Below are 22,768 nucleotides of genomic sequence, written 5' to 3' on the forward strand. Positions count from 1 at the left end.
CTCTCCGAAAAAAAGGGCTGACGAAATCGTTTTCAAGTTTTATTCATAAATCCATTTATGTTATAAATTATTTCAGAAAAGTCCAACTTTCAGGTCAATTTTGACTGTTCACAAGACTACATCAACATCCATTCCACATGATCCTTAATACTTAATTTGTTTAAGCACAACACATACTAAATTCTACATAACTTAACCTCAAATTCGCCTGTGCTTTTTGTATCGTAAAGAAATTTATATATTTTGGTCGTCGTATATGTACATATACTCGTTAACGGTCACCTAATTATCATTGAAACAATTTTATTCATAGATTAAATCTATATTATATGCTCACATGACTTTACATCTACGTAGAGCGTTAAATGTACATACAAAATGAGTACTGATATAAAACGTAAAGTAATACTAGTGCTATTAGATTCCATAAAAACTCTTGTGAAACCATATTTCAAAAACAAACTTATTTAATGCACTTGAAATAGAAGTAAATATTACGCACTGACATCCTTAAATTAATGTTATAAACACTTTACTTAAGTCTTAGTACAAAAAAAAAATCAGCAGCTTTAACATATCGGTTTAAAGTATCTACCAAAACTCATGACACAATAAAATAAATAAACTAGATATTGTTTTCCATCTATTAAACGAACATTAGATAATAATTAATATAGAGCTATTAACATTGCAACATATGAAGAATGCCATCCGAACACACATTCCACTAGAAAAATTAAATAAATACATCAATTCTTTAAGGCCTAAAAGTGTTTTCTCTTTTCATGTTCTCAGTACGTATTGTTTTAAGTTTATTGAACATTTGGAAATATGTATTGGACGTAATTCCTCCGTAACACAACTCAACACACTATCACAACTCTCGGTGAGAAGAAATGTGATTAGTTCGATGTGTGAAATAAGAAATTTAAAAATATACATACTCAAATTAGAAAATCGCACGAGTGCGTGATAATTTATTTTCTCGAAGACCGTTTTGTCTTCTTGACAGCAGCTTTTGGGGCCGACTTTTGCACTTTTGAAGAAGACGGTGTAGCTTTCGGCACTTTTGCATCTACAAACGAAGACACTTAAATTACACAATTAAAAAAATAATCATCCTGACGCTCACTCTTTGCAGCTGATTGACCACCCTTGCTTGTCGTATTGACCGCGCCTTTCCTGGCCACTTTGGCCAACACCCGTGCTTTCTTTTGATCAACCACCGGACTCACTTTGTTGTGATTTTGGTTATCACTTCGTCTCTTCGCTCGATCAGTCCTGCTGGTCGAAGTCGTCGGTTTCTTCGTCTCCACCGTGGCCGGTTTCTTGGCCCTGGGAGCGGCCGAGGCCACCCGCTTTGTGTTCTTTCTTGCCGTCTTCACCGCCACTTTACGGACTTTGGGTTGATCTGGCGACTTTGTCGTGGTGCTCACCTTCTTGGCGGCTCTCAACGCCGAGGACGCTTTGCGTTTTGGGGCTTTCCTCTTTTTCAACTGGCTCTCCTCCTTGTAAAGTGATACATCTACTGCGATGTAATCGAGCGTTAATTCGTTTACGTCGCAACAATTCCACAATACTCACTGCCATCAGGGTGTTCCTCTGTCAAAGATGGTGACGTCACTTCTCCTTTCTCCACGGCGAGAGATCTCTTCAGAATACTGTCCGTTCGCTCTTTTTCCGCCGGCGGCAGCCTATACCGTCCCTTATCTACACGCACCAAATTCAGATTCGTCAATATGCAGTCAAAATCTGGAAAAATTAATTGAAAACCGACTTCCGAAACCCCAATCGTTGTGTCCCGAACCTGTGTTATCGTAAAAATCAGGAGTGTATACCTCTCCAGATTTTTCAGTTTTGTCCTGAGAAAGCCAACGAATCCTTATTTTTGGTGAACTCTTATAAATATTTTGTACAGCTTGACATATATAAAAACTACCTTCTGAGTTTCTTACAGCCAAAAATTCGTTTCTACAATCAAAAAGATAATTAAAACTGTAACTAATCTCTAACCGATTCTTCTAACTTGTAGAAAACAATCAATTTGTCATCGCTTGCTTTACTTCTAGGGGTTGAGGAGCTAATTTTTGTGATAATTTCGATTTCTGGTAGGGGGCTCTGATAAGGTTGTGTCTTAATTCGCGTCCTTTTACTTTTTGCGCCGATGTTGGGGGACTTTTGAGTCGCTGGTGTTTTCATTTCTGTCTTGGAACTCTTCGGCGATTCTCCGTCCGACTTGGGTGTTTTTGATTTTCTTGTGGGAGTTTTCGGCGTCGTCGTCTTCGAAGGTGGAGTTGCCTTCGGCTGGAAATAAAGCAAAGCAATTAATCAAAACTTTATCTTTAACGATGGTTAAAAGACGCGTGGCACAGTTGGCCGTGAAAAACAAATGTCGCCTCACAATTTTAACTGTCATTAAAAGTTCAAATCTGTCAACAACAATTTTGCCTTTTAATTAGTTATGAAGAAATTCTACTTTTATCTTCTCATTTAGACTTTTAAAGTTGTGTTATGTTCTGTGACAATACTGGTGAGTCAGTTTGCAATACTTTCACTGTCAGCGACCTTCGAGAAACGTATGTATTTGCTATGTTGTGTCTTCATGGTGTCGAGACCGGAAATATTATTATTGCAAGGAAATGATGATTTATTTCGGAGTAGGATATTCGTTTACGAATTATTGAAATATGTACATTTTTATGCAATAGAAGTGGGTATAATAAAAACATTAAAAATGATTGCTTGATTATCACGTGAGCATGATTTTCTATCTAAAACTGATTATAAAATAGCCAACACATATTGTTTTACAAAAAGAAATTAAAGAAAACACAGTGAAAAACTGCACACGAGTCGTCTTTAATAAAACAACAAAAGCAAAGTTTTGATTAATTTCTTGTTTAGTTTTTTCGAGTCACGTCGCGTATAATTTTTTGTGGCCAATTGAAACCAGTTACTTTATCACTGGAGATGAATAAATTGTCATAATTAAAGTCAAATATAGTCCAGAAGTTGTTTTAACATTCTAAAAGATCATTCATGTATTTCATTAAATAAAAAATATATCAGCTTCATAGTTGCTTTTGGAGATTTCTAGCGGGTAAACCTACTTGTTCTTTATCCTTCGCCTTGGCCGGAGAATTCTGCGTCGGTTCGGTGTTTGCACTGTCAATCGACTCCGACTGTGACTCCCTCGAGTTAGTTTCCGAACTTTCCGCTTCCACCTCGATTTTGGGGTCCGCGTCGTTGGAGGCGGACGGCGGCGCGCTCTCGGTGTTTTCGTTTGAAGGGGCGTTCGTCGCCGGACTGCTACTCGGCACCGACGACACCGTAGTCTCCGGAGTCGATACCTTCACCTCCTCGACAACTTTCGCGCTATCTTGATTCTGTTTTTGTTCAGGTAAGGCCGTAGAAGAGGTTTTCTCTTCCAAACGTTCGCAAGTTTTCGGAGAAGTTGGCGGCACTGGCGATTTATCCCTGGGCAAAGACACATGGTTCTCCTGAGGTTCCGGTTTCGTCGGCGATTTCACTTCAGCTGTGCCGTTGGATTGGGGTTTGTCCGACGGCGCCTCGGTGGGGGCCGGCGTGTGGTGTTGTGACTGAGTGGCGGGTAGAGTCTGGCTTACGGGAGGCATTGGATTTTGCTGTAAACAAACAGTTTTAACGACTGCATCGCAAATAATTGGAAAATTTCACATTGGGAGGGTGTCCGAGATTTGGCTGATATCCTCCCGAAAAGGGGGCGTTCTTGTTGGGGGTGTACGTCTGTCCACCGACGGCTGCTTGACTCACGTTGGGAACCGGATGGTTACTGGCAGGTATCGTCGACGGGTTGTTGCTTGTGTAATGTTGAGGTGCATTGGGTACGTTTAACGAGTAATGGTTGGTTTGATGGGCGGGATTTGGGTAAGTGTGGGCAACGGTGGGATTGTGGGGTAGATTTACTAAACTTTGAGGCATATGGCTTGACGGTTGTCCATAGTTACTGGGAGTGCCTTGAGGATGCATTGGTTTATTTAGCTGAGTCGTCACCGGAGGGTTCTGCGGCGTCGACGACGTCAATACGGGCTTCAATGCTGAATTCATCGTTTCAAAAATTCAACATCGACAAATCTGAAATCAGAAAAATCATATAGTCCTGAAACAGAAACAGTATTCTCTCAACACACACAGACATGTAAAACATCCGCCCACTCCCTACTGTAAAGTTTACAAACTCATGTGATATAACTTGTGTTTTGGATAAGAATCTGTCAAATGTCCAATGTCTAAAATGTCAAAAGAGATTGAACTCTGGAAGTATTTTACAGTATACACATAATATTGTGGTAACTCGAAAACGTAGAAAACACCAAAGATCAAAACTGCCAACTACATAACGCACAAATTACTAAAAAGTCCACTTTTTATCTAGTGGACGGATAGTAATGAATTCGGCGTTGAAATTTTGAACCTTTGTTATGCCTGTACAAATACATACTTCCACGTAAGTAGATGTAAGTACGAGTTTTTCCAAAGATATAGTACGATTACAACATATGATAAAAAATGCCATCGGAGCTACCTATAAAAAAAGTCTTGGCCTAATTCATAAACTGTTTATCTAATGTATTTTTTTAAATTTTACTTCAAAGTAGGCGTTGAAGAGTTGATTGTGAACGCACCACGGATTACAGATCCTGGATCAGCTGTTTAAAGCTAACCTCACTTTTTGTGATATCTACATGTTTCTTTCATAGGTAACTTGGATGTCGTTTTCATTTTATCATAAAATATAGTCATTTTGACTTTGTGTAGTCTACAACGTTTCTTCTGTTGTGAAAACTAATGAATATTATTAGTCTTGAGGTAAAGAAAGTTGGGGCACGGAAACACGTTCAGATGTACCATATGACTGTAATGTAAAAAATTCCTTCAAAATTTGCATATTGAAATGGATATGAAAGAGGCGACCGCTTCATCTTCGTGCACTCTTACTGTAATATGTATTTTTAAAATGGCAACTTTTTATGAAGCACAGCTTTTGAGAGCCACTGAACTTTCACACTAAATAACTATTTTATGAAGTCCTTGCCGCCTTTTATTCGCAAATTTATTGAATGAAATTACGTAAGCTGATTTCAAGCGTTGTTGCGGATCAGTAATGTTTATTGTGCCGTTTATTAATCAAACGTCCCATTAGAAAAGTAACGACAGAATAAAATTCACATTGCATAAAATTTTGACACAACCTACCAAAATTAAATTGTTAGTGTTGTCCCAGACGCTAATCTTATGTTTAGTTTATTAAAATTGTTTTTGAGAAAGCTCTTGTAGAGGTCAAGGATCAAAATTAAAGTCAAGTTTTCACTTAGCCACAAATTCAATTGCAATACAATACGTATTTTCATTCTTGAGAATTGAATTGAAAAATTCGTTCATCTAGGACGGAAATGCCTAGTCTGGGTGAAAGCGTTTCAACAAATAAAAAGAGCACCAATAGAAAACAATCCATAAATTCGGAATTAATGCTTTGTTTATTGCGTTATTTAACACAAGTAATGGAAGTTTGACTAGTGAATTGTTCTCTGGTAAGTAAAAACGAAGTAAATCATTTTCGTACCGTGCTTGGTTTAATGTAATTATTTGTGAATCATAACTAAAATCATCATCAGAATGAGTCGGCGCTAAGATTAGTTGAAAAAAGAAGGTTTTTGAGCTTACGTATGTTAACTGTAAGTTGAAAGTTTATTACTTTTAACAGCAATTAAATATAGTCATAATTAACTTCGCCTTTAACAGTCAGCAGATGAAAGTAAAAATGTTTATGAATTTACGGTCTTATAATTTGCTCGGAATTGACAATGTACAGAAGAAAATGCCAAAACTGGAACAAACTGACAAACTAAACAGAGAATGTAGATGGATTCGATCGTTTCTTGTACCCTAAATAGCAAACGACTCATTAAAACTTCTAAAATCGATACGGATCTAGTTGATAAATAATAGATACCTTTTCTTATAACTTGCGAATTTTCGTCTGGTCGAATAAATTACATAAATGTAATTATTTCTAACCAAATGAACAACAACTGTATTCGAAATCTGTTCCGTAATCGAAGTAATGAACGGCATGACATCATCATTTAAAACAGATAAATAAAAACGTGTAAATGTAGCTTAATCCGTAACCTCAAACAATCGTAAATAGAAACTAGGTACATCTAGATCATTCGAATTATTAGAGAGGAGATTGCTGTCTGTAAGAGAACGTTCCTTTAAATTTGAGAACGAACTATCTTTGTATATCGACGGCGCAACCATAAGCCAGCGTGAAAAAACGTTTTTTTTTTATGATAAACATTTCGTGTACAATTCGCAATACTCACACGTGCCTTTGGTACAGATAAAGTGACCACCCCGTATAGCTCAATCGGTTCACAAATGTAAATGTCCTTGAAAATAATAGCCCCCCGGCGTTTCTAAACAATCAACCGCGAGCAATCCTAACATCGGCCTTTCCGTCGAGGACCCTAAACGTGTTTAATCAATGCCCAAAAACATGCACACAAACGCAAAATAACATAATTTACGATTTGACAGTGGGTGCAAACCTGTACTGGTTTCACAACCGGCGTAACTTTAAAAACAACACACGCAGACCGATTTCTCTTATCACTCCGACGTAACCGTGCGAATAAATAACGCCACTGGACCACCTCACTGCATTAAAACCGCAAAACGGCTTTATTGTTTACGGTTGGGACGACCAGCTTGGGGGTAGATGGTGGATGGTAAAATCGAGGGAAAACGAAATTGGCGCCAAAGGTCGTCTATTTACCGTCGAATTGGCATCAGTGGTTGTTAGGGTTAATGATTATTCCAATTTTACTCACTTGTATACATTGTTTTCGAAGAATTTCCGAATTTATAGCACAAACTTTTCGGATACTTATGGCGTCTCTGTCGCCGTGCCGTACGTATACCTCTTGCCGCTGTTGTCGCTTGTCGGTCATTTCTCCATGTATGTTTCGCACTTCCACTAATGAAAAAGCTCACTCTGTCTCTCTCGCATCCAATAACATGGCAACGAAGCACGCACGCTAAGGGACACTTTACACACTAGAAAGTATACGCCGTCTCAAAAACGTACAACTCTGGCCAGCAAAAAAATCAGAGACGCTTGAAACGACAATTTTTTTCAATTTTCATGCGAAGAGTAGCCATAATAAATTGGAATTCTTCATTCACCGACTACCTGCACTCATTATTACAGAAACCTTCGTCGACAAAATTGATACCAGCCTTGCAACTGTTAATTCTTCACTTTTGGAAACTTTAACCTACATGTGGTCTTAACTGTAAATATAACTAATATTGAACTCACCACTATCGACACTTTCTTTATAAGAATTCATATTTTTGGTCGTACTAAATTATTTTAATGAAACAAAACACTGTCGTGTTGATGACGTATCCGGAAAACATGAATAAATTGTTTAACAAAAATACTCAATCTAATCAATGCTGATAACGGTGTATTTATTTATTGCTAGAGAATGCGTTAAAACTATAAGATCTAGTTCCTTTAAATGTAGAAAAAACATCTTTTAACTAGAGTTTGGAAAAGTTAAATATTCCCTAACAAGTGCAAAAATAATATTTTTCTATTTTGCACCTATAACACAGTCAGTATAACACTCAAACGGGTTTCGAAAAGGAGCTCTTTTCGATACGCGTTTCAAGAACATTTACTTAAATTTTTAATGTTGGCAGTGACTCATGGTGAGTTGTTGCTACGTGATCACTGTACTTCTCGACACTTTAAATTCAAAATTTACAATTATTCGTCTATTTACCAGCGTTACCAACCCTTATGTTTGCCAAATATAATTTGCCTAGCATTATGTTTTTAACCTTTTTTAAATTTAAGGGGCAAAATAGAAAAAATATTGTATTATACTCGTGTTGTAAGCTATTTTGTCGCACTTGTTTGCTTTATACGTCTTTATAGCACTCGTCGCTACGCTCCTCATGCTCCAAAAAACGCGTGCGACAAAATGGTGTCTTATAAAATTCTATAATGAATTACTATTTCCAAACTCGAGTAGAAAAAAATCATGCGTGCAATACGTAGGAAATCCATTTTTCTCCGTACACGGCATAACTTAATATTACCCAAATAGCTATTGAATAACGCGCTACAATTTTTATTAAAAATTCTTTTCGCTGATCTTATTATCAAATGAGTTGCAATATTGTATTAAAAGTAAATTGATTGTTACTTGTTAGAAAATCAGGAATTTGTTAAAAAGTTTATTAGGAAACTTAATAAATGACAATTCAAGAACAAACAATTTATTTTCTGATGAGGTATTATGTACCATTCCGGACACGGAATCTTGGCCAACATTTTTTAGACATTTCTAAAAAAAATGATGTAAACCAATCATTAGTGTCATTAATAAATGACAATTATTAAAAATCACTTTGAAGTTTTTCTTGTTTACAGCAATTGTAAATGAAATTTTGTGATAATTTTTTTAAGATTTTTTTTAATATAAAAAAACAACCTTCCACCACCCAGCGGCACGGCAATTTTGTTATTAAATTTTTCTGGTACTGTTTTTTTTCTTTTGTAACTCTACACTATAGTATTGCCGCTATAACTTTTTATCTGCTCCGCCCACATAAATTGACCAATGAGAATCAAAACCAATCTGTATAATTTTTTATCACATTTGCCAAATTGCCACGTAAGAATTTTGTTGTCAAGTCCACAATTATTGTTTTAGGTTTTAAAAAATAAAATGTCATTAAGACAATTCAAATGTCAGAATTTTTTTCTGTGTAAATCAGATCGTCTTAACAACCTATTTGATTGGTAACTAAGAAAATGTAATGGGCGGAGCAGATAAAATGTTACGTTGTCCTTAGAAGAATAGTATGGTAGTTTAATACTCTTCAATGGCGTTTCTTGTCGTCTGATAAAAAAAATGAAAAGAACACAAATTGAAGTAGGGTATCACATGCTGATAACATTACTGTTGCCGAGGACAACAAGGTCAACATATGTAGTGTCAAAAATTAAAAACTGCCGTACGTTCTATAAAGACTAGACCGGGTTAATGATATTATATTGGGTGATTCAAAATAATTGTGGATAAATATGACACCTATCTACGAAAATTTATGTGGCAACTGTGTGGATGGGGTAGAGCTGACATTTGTATGACATTTCATAGGCGTGCATTTGATTTTTTTAGATCATTGCACATTGAATAGACAATTTTCAAAATTGCGCGATTATGAACTGTCAAAGAAATATCAACTCTGTCCTACGAGTACCTACAGAGTTGTCACATTAATTTTCTTACATAGTTGCCATATTTATCCACAATCATTTTGAATCACCCAATGTATACCTAACCAAGCATGTTAAAAAAGGTACAAATGACGGTTTTGGCGGGAGAGGCCGTACCGTAGCCACAGTTACCATTTATGGTGACATTTAGAAGGTCGAATGTGAAGGCAGCATTAGCGCGAACGTTTTCAGGTCGGCTAGTAGTCCGACAATTCGGATTACGTTTGTAATTCAGCAATTTCTTTTTCAATTTTTCTGGAATCGTGACATTCTGTGTGCGACATGGTGAGGAAGTTGTCGAAGAGTTCGTCGGCAGAATTGCCGCTTATCGATAATCATAAGTGACTGTTACGATACGAATTTTCGAAAGTGAGTTTTGTTCTGTGCTATTCAACCGTGAACTTGTCATAAAATACGAAACGAAGAAACAACAATAATCCACGATAACACAGTAATTTATGCAATGTGATACCTAAATAGTGTGTAATATTTACCAGTGACAATTAAGCACAGTTTCGTTTGGTAATTCAACATTGAAAGATACATTCATGAGGGGCCACACGAAGAGGGGTTCCTTGTCAACATGAAGATGACATTGTCGTCGCCAAACAGTACAACAAACGAAAAATTGAGTACACCCACAGAGAACAAGTAATTGGCAGAAGCTTGCCGTTGATTTTGTGTATTAATCGAAACGTTCGATCTTCCCCAGGCAAGTGAGTCCCAATACTAGCCCTCGGTCTAGTCCGAGACCTTCCCCTAGACCCCAGAATAAAAGGGAACATCCAAAGACAGATACCCATTTAACCGTCAATTACAAGGAGCCGCCACCGATTAACAAACACGATGGATCGCCATCCGTAAGTATTAATCGCAAAACATGTTTTATAATTAACTACGTTTTTACATCGTGGAAAGCGTGTTAGGTGTGTTGTGTTTCAATATTTTGTTTACCAAACGATCAGGATATTATTATCTGGCCATAAAAATTGTTTATCATTGTATCTAATTATTAGAGGTGTAATTAAGTCTATAATGTTCAGCGGTAGAAATGATTCACGGCGAATGATAATAAATAAACATTTATGCGGTAAAAAACCATGTTGGGAGAAATATTTTCAATATTTACTCAGTGGCCAGATAAAATGTACCGATGCAACGTGGTAGAATTTAAATAGATACCCTTTGTGCGTGTCACACGCCTTAACAATGTCGTTATTGCAATGGTAAGCCGCGGGTGAGCTAGCAAGTCCAGTAAAAATACGTTATTTCCAGAGTCAGGAAGGTTCAGTGAGTAGTCGGGTCAGCAATATCGAAATAAGCCCCCCGTCTGATATAAATAAACCCGAAAGTAGTAGTAGTTCGAATAAAGATAGGAAAGAGGCACGCGGTAAGAAAAAATCGTCTTGGTTTAATTCATTTTACCCTACGTACAAGTCTAGATCTGGAGATTTTAAAAGAATTTTCAAAGAAGTACCTGATGATGAGCGTCTAGTTGTTGGTGAGTAGCAATTGTGGTGACTGTTGACTCTATTAATATTTTATGATGTTAGCACAGTTGTTAATTAAACAATTTGAAATTTTACGTGATCAAAGTTTAATAGAGACTAAGCCAGGTTCTAATTAGGAATTGACTTAATTGAGTGGTTACCTAACGATGGCCTTTCCAAACTAGATTAGTTTTCTTATCATAACCGATAATTATGAATGAGGACACTAATAACAAAACTGTGGCTTATCACGTTCGCGGGGGCAGCGAATTGAGTAATTTGATAAGAAAACTTATCAGTAGTAAATTACGTTGGCAGGATCGGCAAAGCAAGCCGTTGAAGGTAAATAATTGTTCTGTTAAATTCCAGATTATTCGTGTGCTTTGCAAAAAGAGATCCTGGTGCAAGGTAGGCTGTACGTCACCCTAAATTATCTGTGTTTCTACGCGAACATCTTCGGATGGGAGACCAACGTTACGTTGAAATGGAAGGACGTCGCCTCTATAACCAAAGAAAAAACCGCAAGAGTTATACCGAACGCAGTTTTAATATGTACGAGAACGGAAAAGTATTTTTTTACGAGTTTCGTAGCCAGGGACAAAACGTATTTGATGTTGTTTCGAGTTTGGCAAAATGCTCTTATGGACCAACCCATGACACCTCAAGAAATGTGGCAATGGGTACGTTGAGTTTCAGCGATCGTCACCACTGATAACGACGGACAATCGGTTGAACGACAACTGTGCTAATATTTGGACTTGTTCCAGGTGCACCAGTGCTATGGTGATGAGTTGGGATTAACCAGCGACGACGAGGATTATGTAGCTCCTGGCACAGAAGAAGATAAATTGTCCGCGCGATTGTCTATTGAATCTTTTTCCGAGGTGAGTTCGGGGCGTTACACGATCGATAAAAAATGTAGGTTGTGCACGTCATGACCTTGGAACGCTAACAACAAATGCCAAATTGACGTTTGTTGTTTGCCCACTAGATTTGTTCAACAAATTGTTGACTCTTTGGGAGGTTTTTCGTATCGCAAGTGTGGCTCTACTGATTTTATGTTCGAGTTAGTCGTTTTCTTGTACATGGTGCAAACCAGAACTTTTTCAACAAACTTTTTATTTGATCGAATAAAATGCAAACATTGTCGATTACAACTACATCGTTATCTTAACAAAAAAGTTCGCAGTCTATTCGGCTTATCTTGCATGATACGCCTGCACTGAGTGTTTGTGGAAAAATCACGTTGAAGATGGCACTTCCCAATAAGAACAAAGTACATAAGTCATTTTATTCGTTTCTCCATAATTCTTGACGTCTAGATCCTCAGTTCTAGAATTGCCGAATACGTGACTAGTGCAAAAATCTTTATTTTATTTGGCATTGTTTCAATTCGTGGATCAATAGAGATTCTCGCAGTGTTCATTTGCATTTTTTTTCCATGACGGCAAACAATACAAAAAAAGATTAAAGACCAACTGTAATTTGTTGGGAGAAAGCTCATTGTCTGTTGTATTGTATTTGACGAGCTTAGGGTATTGGGCGAATGAATACATTTCCACATATAACACAAAGCGATCGCTTTAATAATTCACAAAATAGATTGAATAAGCATTTTTATTGACTTAATGCGTGTTTAATCAACAGCAAGAGTGCGGCAGCGCCGTGGAGAGCGCTTTAGAAAATATGATCGCCGATGAGAAGCTTCTTGACGAAGAGAGCGCCCTTCTCAAACCGGTGAATCGTAGACGTACTTCAGCTTCCCATATTCCGACCGATTTTTCTGATACGACAGAATCGGATGGAGAAAAACAAATAAAGTAAGTCGTATATACTGGGCCGACCGAAAATCTGAATTGCATTAATGTTGTCAAGTGTTGCCTTTCAGAACAAAATCACCCTTATTCCTTTCCTGGGAAAAATCCTTCCCCTACATACACCCTTCAACTCCCGACTCTGACGATACAGTTCCAGTTTTGCAGAGTGCCAAGTAAGTCGCTGCATTACGGAATTTTATTTTTATTTTCTTTTTTTTTTACTTATTAACCAGGCTTTCTAACACGTCGAGTGCATGACACGGATTCCTTGAGATTCGAAAAATTAAACAAAAACATGTATGTTGCAGTATAATTTTTACTAACAACGAAACCGTTGACAGGGCTGTCGCAGAGCGTATTTGAATCGGGTCAGATCATTTTTCTAGTCGCTGCATGATAGCTGTTTTTGTAAATTTTCATCTCTGGACCTAATAAATGTTCTAACGTTTGTTTTCCGGATCACAGAATATGTAAAAGTGTGAAATTGTATTACAAGGTTAAATCCGAGAGTCATGAAAATGTGGTCACGAAGAAGTAAAGTGGTTATACAATATGATCAACACAAAAAAAGAGATAAGGTGCAACAATGGTAAAGAAAAATGAATGTTTTGTATTCTCAAGTGAAAAGTTTTTTTAAAATAAAATTTTGTTATCCATGGGCGCCCCTCGTCTTCTTACTGATCACATTGTGTAAGTCTAATGAATTTATTTTTAAAGTAAACCCACCGTCGGAAACTATTTCCACGAACTGTGGCAGCCTTGCCCGTGTTTTTTAAAAATAAAATGCTTCTTCCAAACGATTACTGCATCTTTTCGATGATTCTAAGACTTTAACTGAAAAACGAAACATTTAACACACTATATTGTAACTCGTCAGCTTGATTGTGTGTCTTGATGAAAATATCGTTGTTTTGCAGATGTGATACAAACGTACAGTGTACTTCTAACCACGAGGGTCGTCAAGTTATGAACGAAGTGGTTCCCATTCACATAGATCAATTATTTACTCTACTTTTTACCAGTTCCAAGTTTTATTTGGATTTCCACGCTTCAAGAAAAACTACGGACCTCACTCAAACTCCATGGACCCACAATGCGAGTGATAACACTAAAAGTCGTGTTGTCAATTTAACTGTAGCTTTAAATCAGACAATGGGGCCTAAAACAGCGCAAGTTACTGAAAGTCAAGTAATTTCTGTTGTTCCGTCGACGATTCAATTTTTATCGAAATGTTTCTTTAGGTTATGCTTCCATGTAGCAAAGCTGGTTGTCTTTATTCAATCGACGTTGATACAGTCAATGCCGGCATTCCTTACGCAGATAGCTTTAATATTGTAGTTCATCATTGTCTTCAAAAGATTTCAGAAACTGAAAGCTCGTACCAAGTATTTGCCCAAGTGATATATAAGAAATCGGTTTGGGGATTGGTCAAAGGTAATCTGTCTCGTTCGCTGATGGGAGTATTTTGACAACGTTTGAATGCAGGCATGATCGAGAAGACTTGTTGGTCTGGATTGGAAGACTTCTATTCGTCGCTTTCCAAAGCTTTACACGTAGAAGGCGAAGAGAACGTCGGCGACGTCAAGAGGAAGTCCAGGCGGAAAAGGAGGATTCACAGTATGCCACGAGCAGGTGTGGAGGATCCCCGACCTATAATAGGTGGGGTCGAACTCTTCTTCGAAAATGTCTTTGCTAACTAATAACTTTTGTAGGTGCTGCGAGCAGAATGAAAATTTCTTCAGGTGGAATTTTTAGCTCTGATGTCGCTACTACGATAGTATTCACTGTTTTAATCTTGTTAGTCATTCTGAATGTAATGTTATATTTCAAATTGTGGTCTTTAGAAGAGTCCCCTCCGTACACGTTATTGGACTTGCACATTCTCAAGTAAGTGCAAAATGAACACGTCTCGATTAATTTAATTTCAACTTCATTTTTTTATTAAATTAGAGATCCACCGAAATCTCACGACGAATGGATCAAACTTCTCCAACAACAGGAAACTTTACATTCAGTGGAAATTCAAAAGTGGCAACGCATTTTAAAAACTGCTATTCAACTTTTAAAACAGGTTTGTCTATTTTTCATCGCCCACGGTGTTTTTCATGCTGACATTTACAGACTGAAGAGTCTCTAAACGAACTTCAACGATCTATCAATCCAACTTATACAAATAAAGTGATGTCTATTCTGCAAAATCACAAAGATGCTGTCGAACAAACTCGCCAAGATGAGTTGTAGATAGTGTTGTTATTGTTTTAATTATTCTATGTCACCGCGCACTGTGTTATATTTTTAGTACCTCCATAGATTTTATCGATTGTTCCTGTACACGTTGTGTAGATCTTTAATTAAATTACAAAATTGGTATTACAGACTTTGTGTTTATTCACGTCATCGCCACCCCACAACCATATAATCAAACGGTCCCGTTAAATAAACGCGTGTTTCAAATCGATTTATTACAGTATACATACAACAAAAACATTGACATTGATTTAAAAAAATCTACTAAAACTACTTGTCTAGCAACGTAATGATAAAATTTTCTTTAACGTTCACATTTATATCAGACAGTTGAACGTAACAGTTTCTTTTGGCGACAGTGATGGTATTTTCAATGGCACTGTTGTTCACTTTCAAGCAAGCGCCCTCTACCTTCAGCCCACATCCGTACAAATTAATCGAGCCTACAGTAATGGGTTTTTGGTATCTCGAATTGCGTTTAATTTGAGTATTTGAAATTTCATTTTTGGTCAGATTGAATCTGACATGGATGTACTCCCCTTTTTTGTAGTTGTACGTTTTTCTATCATCACAATATAACATGCCAGTTGAATTTCCTTGCTTGTCACAGAAAATATACAGAGTGATAGGATAATCTTGTAAAAATGCTGAAGATTTTACAGGATTTTCTACAACTGGAATGATACTTCCGCCTCGATAAAACACAGGAACAGTATCCATATCGACAAACATATTAACGTGTCCGACGCCCTTATATTTGTCAACACCTAACTGCTTGACGTAATACCATATTTGGTGTTGGCCACCGGGCAAGTAGATATCAATCTGTTCTTGTTTACAATTCGTTACGGGACACACTAAAATGTCTTCGCCTACCAAAAACTGGGTGTCCAGATCGTAAACGTTGTGATCGTGCGGGTACTGATAGATCAACGGCCTCACAACCGGCTCTAGTGTCATCTGGTGTTGCCAAAATAGCGTGTACCAGTGCAACAAATGTCGATATCGTTGCTGCAGCGATCGACGAATTCTTTGTTGCACTTCTTTCGAATAGAGGTAGGGTTCTCTGCGAGGTGTGTTCCTGTTGGAGTGGCCTCTGAAAAATGGCAGCCATGCACCGAGCTGGTACCATCTTTGGAGTAATTCGTCGTTTGGGTGTTTCACAAATCCGCCGACGTCAGCTCCACACAAACTAAAACCTGGAAGATATTTGTTGTTTGAAAATTCTTCTCGATTCGAAATTTGAATCGGTTTACCTGCTAAGCTTGCAGTAAGACACATGGGTATGCTGATTCTCAAGTGTTGCCAAGTTGCGGTGTTGTCTCCGGTCCAGACTGCAGCAAATCTTTGCGATCCGGCAAAATGTGATCTTGTTAAACTAAATGGTCGAAGGTTTTGTCTCGACATTAGTCCGTTGTAAGTGGCCAGAGAGTGGTAAAAACCGTACAGATTGTGCACATCTCTGTGCTTCCTGTTGCCGTGATGAACCACGTCCTTGGGCATCGAGTTTTCGGGGGTTTCAAACAGCGCGGGTTCGTTCATGTCGTTCCAAACGTGCAAGTTTCTGGCCGCAAGAAATTCGTTGTGCAATTCGGCATAAAACTGTCTCACTTTGGGGTTAAAAAAGTCGAGCCAGGTGCTAACACCAGGCCAACACTTCGCCGTGAAGGTCGTGTTGTCCGAGTTTTTAATCAAAAAGTCCTCTTCTTTTAGTGTCTTATATAATGCGGAATCTTGATCGACTTTAATGTGAGGATCTATTATGACAACAGCTTGTCTCTTTTTGCGGTTTAATAAATCGAATAGGCTGGTGGGGTCCGGATAGGTTGTCGGGTTCCAGGTAAAGTACTTTTTGTCGTCGGTACAATCGATGTCCAACCACAGCGAATCCAAGGGGAAATTGTGTTGGTCGAATTCGTTTGAAACCTCCACGACGTCCTCTTGCGACATGTAACTGAACCGGGACTGGTGGTAGCCCAGAGCGAACAAAGGGGGCAAAGGAACTCCACCTGCGAGCGCCAAATTAGAGGAGACAAGTGTTTTCGATCAAATTTACCTGTGAGTTGCGAATTTTGCTTCACGCAGTCTTCGAACGTGGGTCCGCTTAACACGTAAAAATCAATGGCTCCGCTTTCGCTGAAAAACGTCGAGTTTACTCCAATTTTGGTGTAATCGATCCCGACGAAAGTTTCTGAAGAGTTCAGCCACAACAGTCCGGTTGTTTGGTCGGACCCGTGGGCGTAGACAAGCGGCACTGCCCCATACAGTGATTGGAAACAATCTGCCGACGAATATGCAAATCTGTCGGTGTTGTACAGACGATAAAATTTATTTCCGGTGGGTCTTAAGGTGAGCTTTTCGGCGTGCTGTGGCAAACCGTAGGCTCGAATGGCGGCGTTAAATAGAAAGTCGGCGGAGGCACCGACGTGAGGTTCGCCTTCCTCCATCAGAAGAAGTTTTTGGGAATTCACCGACAGAATCTGCTTGCCGTTTCGGTAAATATTCATTTCAAAATCGTCACAAACTATTGTGATTATAAAATGCATGCACTCGATGTACAGAGTGTTATTGTTTTCTTCCATGCTTAGGTCCCTACTGTCCAAGATTTTTGAATGTAACGTGACCACATCTTGTACCACGTAACGGGTACAATCAGAATCATTGATTTGAACGTGAATAATATCGTCATTTTGAAAGCTTAATCTAAATGTGAGTAGCGACTTTTCACCAGCTAATTGTGCACAAATTCCTGATTGATGTTTTTTGATTTTTTGTATTTTATAATGCACTCGTTTTTTTTGTCTTAAACGAATAAAAAACGGTTTCTCGGCACGATAGAAATTAATAGTGGTAAATGTTGCGAATCCTATCAACAGTGCGAGTGCACAACGGTATATAAACGGTTTCAAATCCATTTTTCAGAACATAACCTCACAATTCACGGAGCACTTGAAAATCGGTACTGAAGGCTACTACTGATTAATTTTAGGCAAAAATCTTTTCTTACTGATAACGTTAAGATGCTGATACCAACTGTTTCAAATAAAAAGAGCTTCTCCTTGAAAAAGTTTATTGGCTATTTCAAGAAGTTAACAAATTATATTATACAATATAAGACATTTACTTGTCCTCTGGTTTAGCAAAAACTAAAGTGTATCCGCACTTTCCGCAGTAATGACGATCTTCCATGGCGGCCATGAAGACACCGGCGCCGCACTGCTCACCAGGACATTCGCGCCTCAATCTATGGATCTTGCCATTTTCGTCCACCTGCCAAACAAGTTATTAACTGAACTTCACTCAAAAATTCGCACTTACTTTATAAAACTTCAAAACGGCTAACTTGACCTTCTTCTTCTTGTGCTTGATCTTTTTGGGTGTGGAGTAATTCTTCTTCTTGCGCTTCTTGGCCCCACCTCTGAGTCTTAATACTAAATGCAGAGTGGACTCTTTCTGGATGTTGTAGTCTGACAAAGTGCGTCCATCTTCCAATTGCTTTCCGGCGAAAATGAGACGCTGTTGATCAGGGGGGATACCCTCCTTGTCCTGGATTTTCGCTTTCACATTTTCGATGGTATCTGACGGCTCGACCTCAAGAGTGATGGTCTTGCCAGTCAAAGTTTTTACGAAGATCTGCATTCTGGGGAGTTATCTGTTAATAAATGCCATAAATTAAGTTACGTTAACAATCGCTGGAAATGTCAATAAAACGTTTTTTGGCGTCCCTTATTAAATGCACAGGTTTTTTCATTCATTTGCGTTCATAAAATATGTGATTTTTGAATCGGTCCACAAGCGTTAAAAAAGTACCGTAGCGTGTCATTTTTTATCGCAATTAGAACATTTTTCATTCATAAAATATGATAACAGATGTTGTCAAATTAAATTTTAACTAACGGGCGCCAAAAAATGTTTGTATGCAACTAATGAGTTCCATAAAAAAGTATCCCTTTTTCACTCGGCGGATTTGTGTAAATTTCCTTCACGTAAAAATATGTAGTTATTTGTACAACTAGTTATGAAAGTCATACTTTTTTTTTCATGAATTTGCAGTTTGATTAACGAAGGCCTAGCCCGAGTTAATCAAGCAGATGAGTGAAAAAAAGAGACTTTCATAACGTGTTGTACACGCTATTTTTTTTTTGCATATCGTTGTAAGTTGAGAAATTTGGCCTAAAAGGATTTGACAAATTAAAAAAAAAAGTAGGTGTAAAAAAGTACTACATACTTTCATTACGATATGCAAAAAAAGTATTACTTTACTCACTTGTTACATAAATAACTATTTTTAAACCGAATAAAATCGTTAAAATCATACTAAATGGTACATAACGTAAACAGGCGATTATCCTACGTTCATACAAAACTAACTTAATGCAATACAATAGCAAAAATATTTGCGCATTGTTGTGTAATAAGGAATTATATCAAACTGCAATCAAGTCGTCAAATCAACATTAATTTTTTATTTCAAAATAATCAATACACATCTTAAACTAAAAGAACAGCATTAATACATCCATCGTTCTCTGGATTATTCGTGACTTGAGCATACTTGCCCCAGACGACTTTTCCAGCTTGCGTGACCAACCCTAACTCTGAGATGTTAACTTCTATAACTGTGCCCTTTGTGATAACCCCCAAACTCGTGAACATCGGCGAACTCGGATTCTTTTTAACCCCGATAATCGGTAAATAAAACGTCGCCTTCAGCTCTGGATGTGTGACGTGCGCTTTCTTGAACCGCAAACCCATCGGCCGTATGAATCTTTCAAATTTAGGCGGTTTTCTGGTGAACCCTTCTCCCACAAACGTAACTTTCGTGACCATCCGCTTCCATGCTTTCCTCTTTGATTTACCAGATTTGACTACTCTGAGGACTTCCGCATCTGCTTGTGCGCGCACTTTTGGAATCGGCACGTCCCATTTGCCCGCTTTTTCTTTTCGTTTTTGTTTTATCATGTTTGATAAGACTTTGGCTCGAGACTGGACATCGCGATCGAGAAGATAGGTGGGGAGGGCGCCTTCAGCCACTTTTTCCGTGTTCTTTTTGGTCTTTCTTTCTTCATGCGCTTTGATTTTCTTTTTCATCTGTATCTTCTCATTGCGTCGTTCTTTGTTGAATATTTTTGCTTTGATTCCTCGCAAGCTGCGCGCCACTTGTGATCTCTTGTGTGGTTCACGCGCTTCCTTCTTGCGTTTACGTTCTTCATAGTCGAGGCGGCGACCGTACAGCTTGCGGTGACGCTCCACATACTCGTTTTGCGGCATTTTGACTGGCTGAAATTTAGACAAAAAATTAATATCATTTACTAAGCGTGCAACATCATATTCGATACCTTTGAATATGACTATTGCACACTTTTATGAGGTATTTCACTTACCTTATTATTTTGACTATAATAGTCATATTCAGAGATATTGCCAAAGTACACAAAACAAATCTAATCTAACAACATTATTCCTTGACGCGCTAAACATAACACCGTCAACCTCCTAAACCATGTGGTCTATAGGTATAAAACTTTTTTACGAATGATTAGAATTATGGGCAAAAATTAACAAGTTTGACGTGGTACCGCAATTTTAAGGTACTATTTTTCACGGTCAAACTTATTTATAAAACTTTGGTTATTTAATTCTATCGTAAATAAATGGATAAATTTGCACTCACCTAGCACTCCACCATGACACGCCGTGAAAAGAAATCGACAGAACGGAAACTAGACGAAGACAGAAATATATCCTGTCATACCAACATGCAATACCAATATAAATATCGTACATTTAAAATTCACCAAATATTTGAAATTGTACAATTATTTTAACAATAATACAAAATATTTGTGTCTAAAATTTTAAGGTTTTTCAACGTTGAATTGTTGTAAGTGTTTCATATGAATCTTTATAGGTTTTTTATAAATAAAATGTGAAATGAAAATTTATGTTGATGCCGTGTATAAAGCACCGCTCCTATCTCAGCTGCTTGCCACTCCTTGCTTGCTTTAGTTGTGTAGTTGTGTTCTGTGATGCAAAAGTGACAGATGACACAAATTTGCGATAGGTTAGTTGCAGTTGAAAGGTTTGGATAATTGTTTAAAAAGTAATTTGCATTATAATTTTGTGTGTGCAAACTTAAAGTAAAAGTGAGCGATTTGTGTGATAAATACAAATATTTTTTTCGACATATTTTTTGGTAATTTTTTCATAGATTGGTGATCCCCCCGGAATTCACCATGACGGGGTGGTATTATGATAAAAAAGAATTACGAAACACCCCTTCTGCTCAAGATGGAATTGATTATGACACAGAAATGCGTTATCGCAAAGAAGGTAGGTTTTTCATTGTTTTTTTTTTTGTAACAGTATGTTTTTCGCAATCTGTTCATTATAGGGGCAAGATTTATTATCAACACAGGAGCCAAAATGGATCTTGGCTACAACACAACAGCCACTGGTGTTGTGTATTTCCACCGCTTCTACATGTTCCATTCATTCCGACAGTTTCCTAGATATGTAACAGCATGTTGTTGCTTATTCCTTGCAGGTAAAGTTGAAGAAACTCCAAAGAAGTGCAAAGATATTATCAAAACAGCACGTGGATTGTTGTCAGATCAGAAATTCGCCACATTTGGAGATGATCCAAAAGAAGAAGTAAGACCAACCAATCGTTGGTCATTGTTCACTTTAGCTACTTCTGGAATTTTCCCGTTTTTTCTGGCTAGACAGTCTCAGGGTGTCCTCCTACATCGTTTTCCACCACTCAAACCTGGTGCAAATGACTTTTCCTTGCCTTTTTGTTATACTAAGACCTTGAAACACAACAAGAGAGAAAAAAAGGCATTTGCACAAGGTTTGAATGGTGGGAAACGATCTAGGAAGACGCCCTGAGGCTGTCTAGCCAGAAAAAACGCGAAAATTGCAGAAGTAGCGAGAGTGAACAATTATCCAATCATTTGGTTTAACACTTTTTTCTAACAGTTATGTTTTACAGGTGATGACATTAGAACGAATTTTGTTGCAAACAATAAAATTTGATTTGCAAGTTGAGCATCCTTACAGTTATCTGTTAAAATATGCCAAGTGTTTAAAAGGGGACAAAAACAAACTGCAGAAAATGGTTCAGATGGCTTGGACTTTTGTAAATGACAGTTTATGTACAACACTGGCTCTTCAGTGGGAACCAGAAATTATAGCGGTGGCCTTGATGTACTTAGCAGGGAAACTAAGTCAGTTCGAGGTTGTGGACTGGGTCGGCCGCACCCCAAAACACTTGAGATGGTGGGATATGTTCGTGGAGGACGTCACGATGGACTTATTAGAAGACATCTGCCATCAAGTCCTGGACTTATATTCACAACCGACTGCAAATCCCGCTCCCGACAGTCCACCGTTGCCGCCTAGACCGCTCACGACATCTAGTGCGACCAGAAAGTCGACTAACGGTCAAGAAAAACCCGAGATACCAGATTTAATACCTCAAGTCAACACCAAAGTGCCACCGCCTCCAGATGTACCGCAATATCCATACCAGACTTTCACTGGTGCGCCGCCTCCCGTCGCTCCATTTGCAGCTCCACCGTATCCCGCTCCATTGCCAACGCCGCCTGGACTTCCTCACTTGGCGGCGCCCCCACCCGGTCCACCTCCTCATATCAGTGCGCCGCCGACAGTGTTTCCCCCGTACGTCACTCATCCACCCCCTTTCCCGCCCATGGGGCCTCCCGCTGGACCGTTTTACCAACACACGCCTCCGCCAGGACAACCTCCACATCGTCCTTACTGAAGCTTAGCAAAAATTCTGTGTTTGTCTAATTTAATACTGTATCATAAAAATATGTAAAATATAATTTCGTAAATTTTACACGAGT

The 22,768-nt window shown here is 38.2% G+C and overlaps 6 protein-coding genes across 14 annotated transcripts; 2 read left to right on the forward strand and 4 right to left on the reverse strand.

The window, feature by feature from the left end:
• Positions 1 to 26: 26 nt before the first annotated feature.
• On the reverse strand, positions 27 to 10,968 carry LOC138135186 (neurofilament heavy polypeptide-like). 5 transcript variants are annotated; one of them, XM_069053848.1, is made up of 8 exons: positions 10,821 to 10,968; positions 3,697 to 4,113; positions 3,111 to 3,644; positions 2,027 to 2,304; positions 1,808 to 1,971; positions 1,585 to 1,752; positions 1,133 to 1,528; positions 27 to 1,090 (listed from the first exon to the last, which is right to left on the reverse strand). In XM_069053848.1, exons 2-8 carry the CDS (start codon positions 4,084 to 4,086, stop codon positions 978 to 980), a joined length of 2,043 nt encoding a protein of 680 aa, XP_068909949.1. In that variant the 5' UTR covers positions 4,087 to 4,113; positions 10,821 to 10,968; the 3' UTR covers positions 27 to 977. The 5 variants fall into 5 exon arrangements, with proteins under 5 accessions (XP_068909949.1, XP_068909951.1, XP_068909948.1 ...); XM_069053850.1 differs by lacking the exon at positions 10,821 to 10,968 and adding an exon at positions 6,876 to 7,449 and having other exon boundaries at positions 1,133 to 1,525; XM_069053847.1 differs by lacking the exon at positions 10,821 to 10,968 and adding an exon at positions 6,876 to 7,443.
• Positions 9,524 to 15,025, forward strand: GramD1B (GRAM domain containing 1B). 4 transcript variants are annotated; one of them, XM_069053842.1, is made up of 13 exons: positions 9,524 to 9,994; positions 10,056 to 10,203; positions 10,619 to 10,844; positions 11,203 to 11,513; positions 11,601 to 11,717; positions 12,481 to 12,653; positions 12,722 to 12,823; positions 13,568 to 13,838; positions 13,892 to 14,084; positions 14,136 to 14,309; positions 14,363 to 14,537; positions 14,601 to 14,721; positions 14,772 to 15,025. In XM_069053842.1, the coding sequence occupies exons 1-13, from the start codon at positions 9,927 to 9,929 to the stop codon at positions 14,889 to 14,891; spliced, it is 2,199 nt and encodes a 732-aa protein (XP_068909943.1). In that variant the 5' UTR covers positions 9,524 to 9,926; the 3' UTR covers positions 14,892 to 15,025. The 4 variants fall into 4 exon arrangements, with proteins under 4 accessions (XP_068909943.1, XP_068909945.1, XP_068909946.1 ...); XM_069053844.1 differs by having other exon boundaries at positions 14,136 to 14,282; XM_069053845.1 differs by lacking the exon at positions 12,722 to 12,823 and having other exon boundaries at positions 9,526 to 9,994.
• Positions 15,026 to 15,095: 70 nt separating this feature from the next.
• LOC138135184 (neutral alpha-glucosidase C-like) lies at positions 15,096 to 17,846 on the reverse strand. The gene is made up of 3 exons (XM_069053841.1): positions 16,954 to 17,846; positions 16,154 to 16,906; positions 15,096 to 16,096 (listed from the first exon to the last, which is right to left on the reverse strand). Exons 1-3 carry the CDS (start codon positions 17,810 to 17,812, stop codon positions 15,168 to 15,170), a joined length of 2,541 nt encoding a protein of 846 aa, XP_068909942.1. The 5' UTR covers positions 17,813 to 17,846; the 3' UTR covers positions 15,096 to 15,167.
• Positions 17,847 to 17,950: 104 nt separating this feature from the next.
• On the reverse strand, positions 17,951 to 20,702 carry RpS27A (ribosomal protein S27A). Its single transcript, XM_069053862.1, has 3 exons — positions 20,572 to 20,702; positions 18,216 to 18,549; positions 17,951 to 18,167 (listed from the first exon to the last, which is right to left on the reverse strand). The coding sequence occupies exons 2-3, from the start codon at positions 18,534 to 18,536 to the stop codon at positions 18,018 to 18,020; spliced, it is 471 nt and encodes a 156-aa protein (XP_068909963.1). The 5' UTR covers positions 18,537 to 18,549; positions 20,572 to 20,702; the 3' UTR covers positions 17,951 to 18,017.
• Ip259 (NSA2 ribosome biogenesis factor-like IP259) lies at positions 19,341 to 20,663 on the reverse strand. The gene is made up of 2 exons (XM_069053859.1): positions 20,572 to 20,663; positions 19,341 to 20,177 (listed from the first exon to the last, which is right to left on the reverse strand). Exon 2 carries the CDS (start codon positions 20,166 to 20,168, stop codon positions 19,389 to 19,391), a length of 780 nt encoding a protein of 259 aa, XP_068909960.1. The 5' UTR covers positions 20,169 to 20,177; positions 20,572 to 20,663; the 3' UTR covers positions 19,341 to 19,388.
• Positions 20,703 to 20,841: 139 nt separating the features above from the next.
• Positions 20,842 to 22,759, forward strand: CycK (cyclin K). 2 transcript variants are annotated; one of them, XM_069053855.1, is made up of 4 exons: positions 20,842 to 20,961; positions 21,109 to 21,230; positions 21,292 to 21,551; positions 21,892 to 22,759. In XM_069053855.1, exons 1-4 carry the CDS (start codon positions 20,942 to 20,944, stop codon positions 22,681 to 22,683), a joined length of 1,194 nt encoding a protein of 397 aa, XP_068909956.1. In that variant the 5' UTR covers positions 20,842 to 20,941; the 3' UTR covers positions 22,684 to 22,759. The 2 variants fall into 2 exon arrangements, with proteins under 2 accessions (XP_068909956.1, XP_068909957.1); XM_069053856.1 differs by having other exon boundaries at positions 20,910 to 21,043.
• Positions 22,760 to 22,768: the final 9 nt, after the last annotated feature.

This window comes from Tenebrio molitor, chromosome 7 (genome assembly GCF_963966145.1).
Source record: "Tenebrio molitor chromosome 7, icTenMoli1.1, whole genome shotgun sequence".
Taxonomy (NCBI): Eukaryota; Metazoa; Arthropoda; class Insecta; order Coleoptera; family Tenebrionidae; genus Tenebrio; species Tenebrio molitor.

Excerpts from the sequence above, each read along its gene's own strand:
- LOC138135186 (XM_069053848.1), bottom strand. The coding sequence starts at position 4,086 with ATGAATTCAGCATTGAAGCCCGTATTGACGTCGTCGACGCCGCAGAAC. Across the intron at positions 1,972-2,026 it reads AAATTGATTGTTTTCTACAA|AAACGAATTTTTGGCTGTAA; the intron begins GTTAGAAGAATC and ends TTTTGATTGTAG. Across the intron at positions 1,529-1,584 it reads AGAGGAACACCCTGATGGCA|TAGATGTATCACTTTACAAG; the intron begins GTGAGTATTGTG and ends ATTACATCGCAG.
- GramD1B (XM_069053842.1), top strand. The coding sequence starts at position 9,927 with ATGAAGATGACATTGTCGTCGCCAAACAGTACAACAAACGAAAAATTG. Across the intron at positions 11,718-12,480 it reads CTATTGAATCTTTTTCCGAG|CAAGAGTGCGGCAGCGCCGT; the intron begins GTGAGTTCGGGG and ends TTTAATCAACAG. Across the intron at positions 14,722-14,771 it reads CTATTCAACTTTTAAAACAG|ACTGAAGAGTCTCTAAACGA; the intron begins GTTTGTCTATTT and ends TGACATTTACAG.
- LOC138135184 (XM_069053841.1), bottom strand. The coding sequence starts at position 17,812 with ATGGATTTGAAACCGTTTATATACCGTTGTGCACTCGCACTGTTGATA. Across the intron at positions 16,907-16,953 it reads GCAAAATTCGCAACTCACAG|GTGGAGTTCCTTTGCCCCCT; the intron begins GTAAATTTGATC and ends TGGCGCTCGCAG. Across the intron at positions 16,097-16,153 it reads TCTTACTGCAAGCTTAGCAG|GTTTTAGTTTGTGTGGAGCT; the intron begins GTAAACCGATTC and ends AATATCTTCCAG.
- RpS27A (XM_069053862.1), bottom strand. The coding sequence starts at position 18,536 with ATGCAGATCTTCGTAAAAACTTTGACTGGCAAGACCATCACTCTTGAG. Across the intron at positions 18,168-18,215 it reads CCGTTTTGAAGTTTTATAAA|GTGGACGAAAATGGCAAGAT; the intron begins GTAAGTGCGAAT and ends CTTGTTTGGCAG.
- Ip259 (XM_069053859.1), bottom strand. The coding sequence starts at position 20,168 with ATGCCGCAAAACGAGTATGTGGAGCGTCACCGCAAGCTGTACGGTCGC.
- CycK (XM_069053855.1), top strand. The coding sequence starts at position 20,942 with ATGACACAAATTTGCGATAG. Across the intron at positions 21,231-21,291 it reads AATGCGTTATCGCAAAGAAG|GGGCAAGATTTATTATCAAC; the intron begins GTAGGTTTTTCA and ends TGTTCATTATAG. Across the intron at positions 21,552-21,891 it reads GAGATGATCCAAAAGAAGAA|GTGATGACATTAGAACGAAT; the intron begins GTAAGACCAACC and ends TATGTTTTACAG.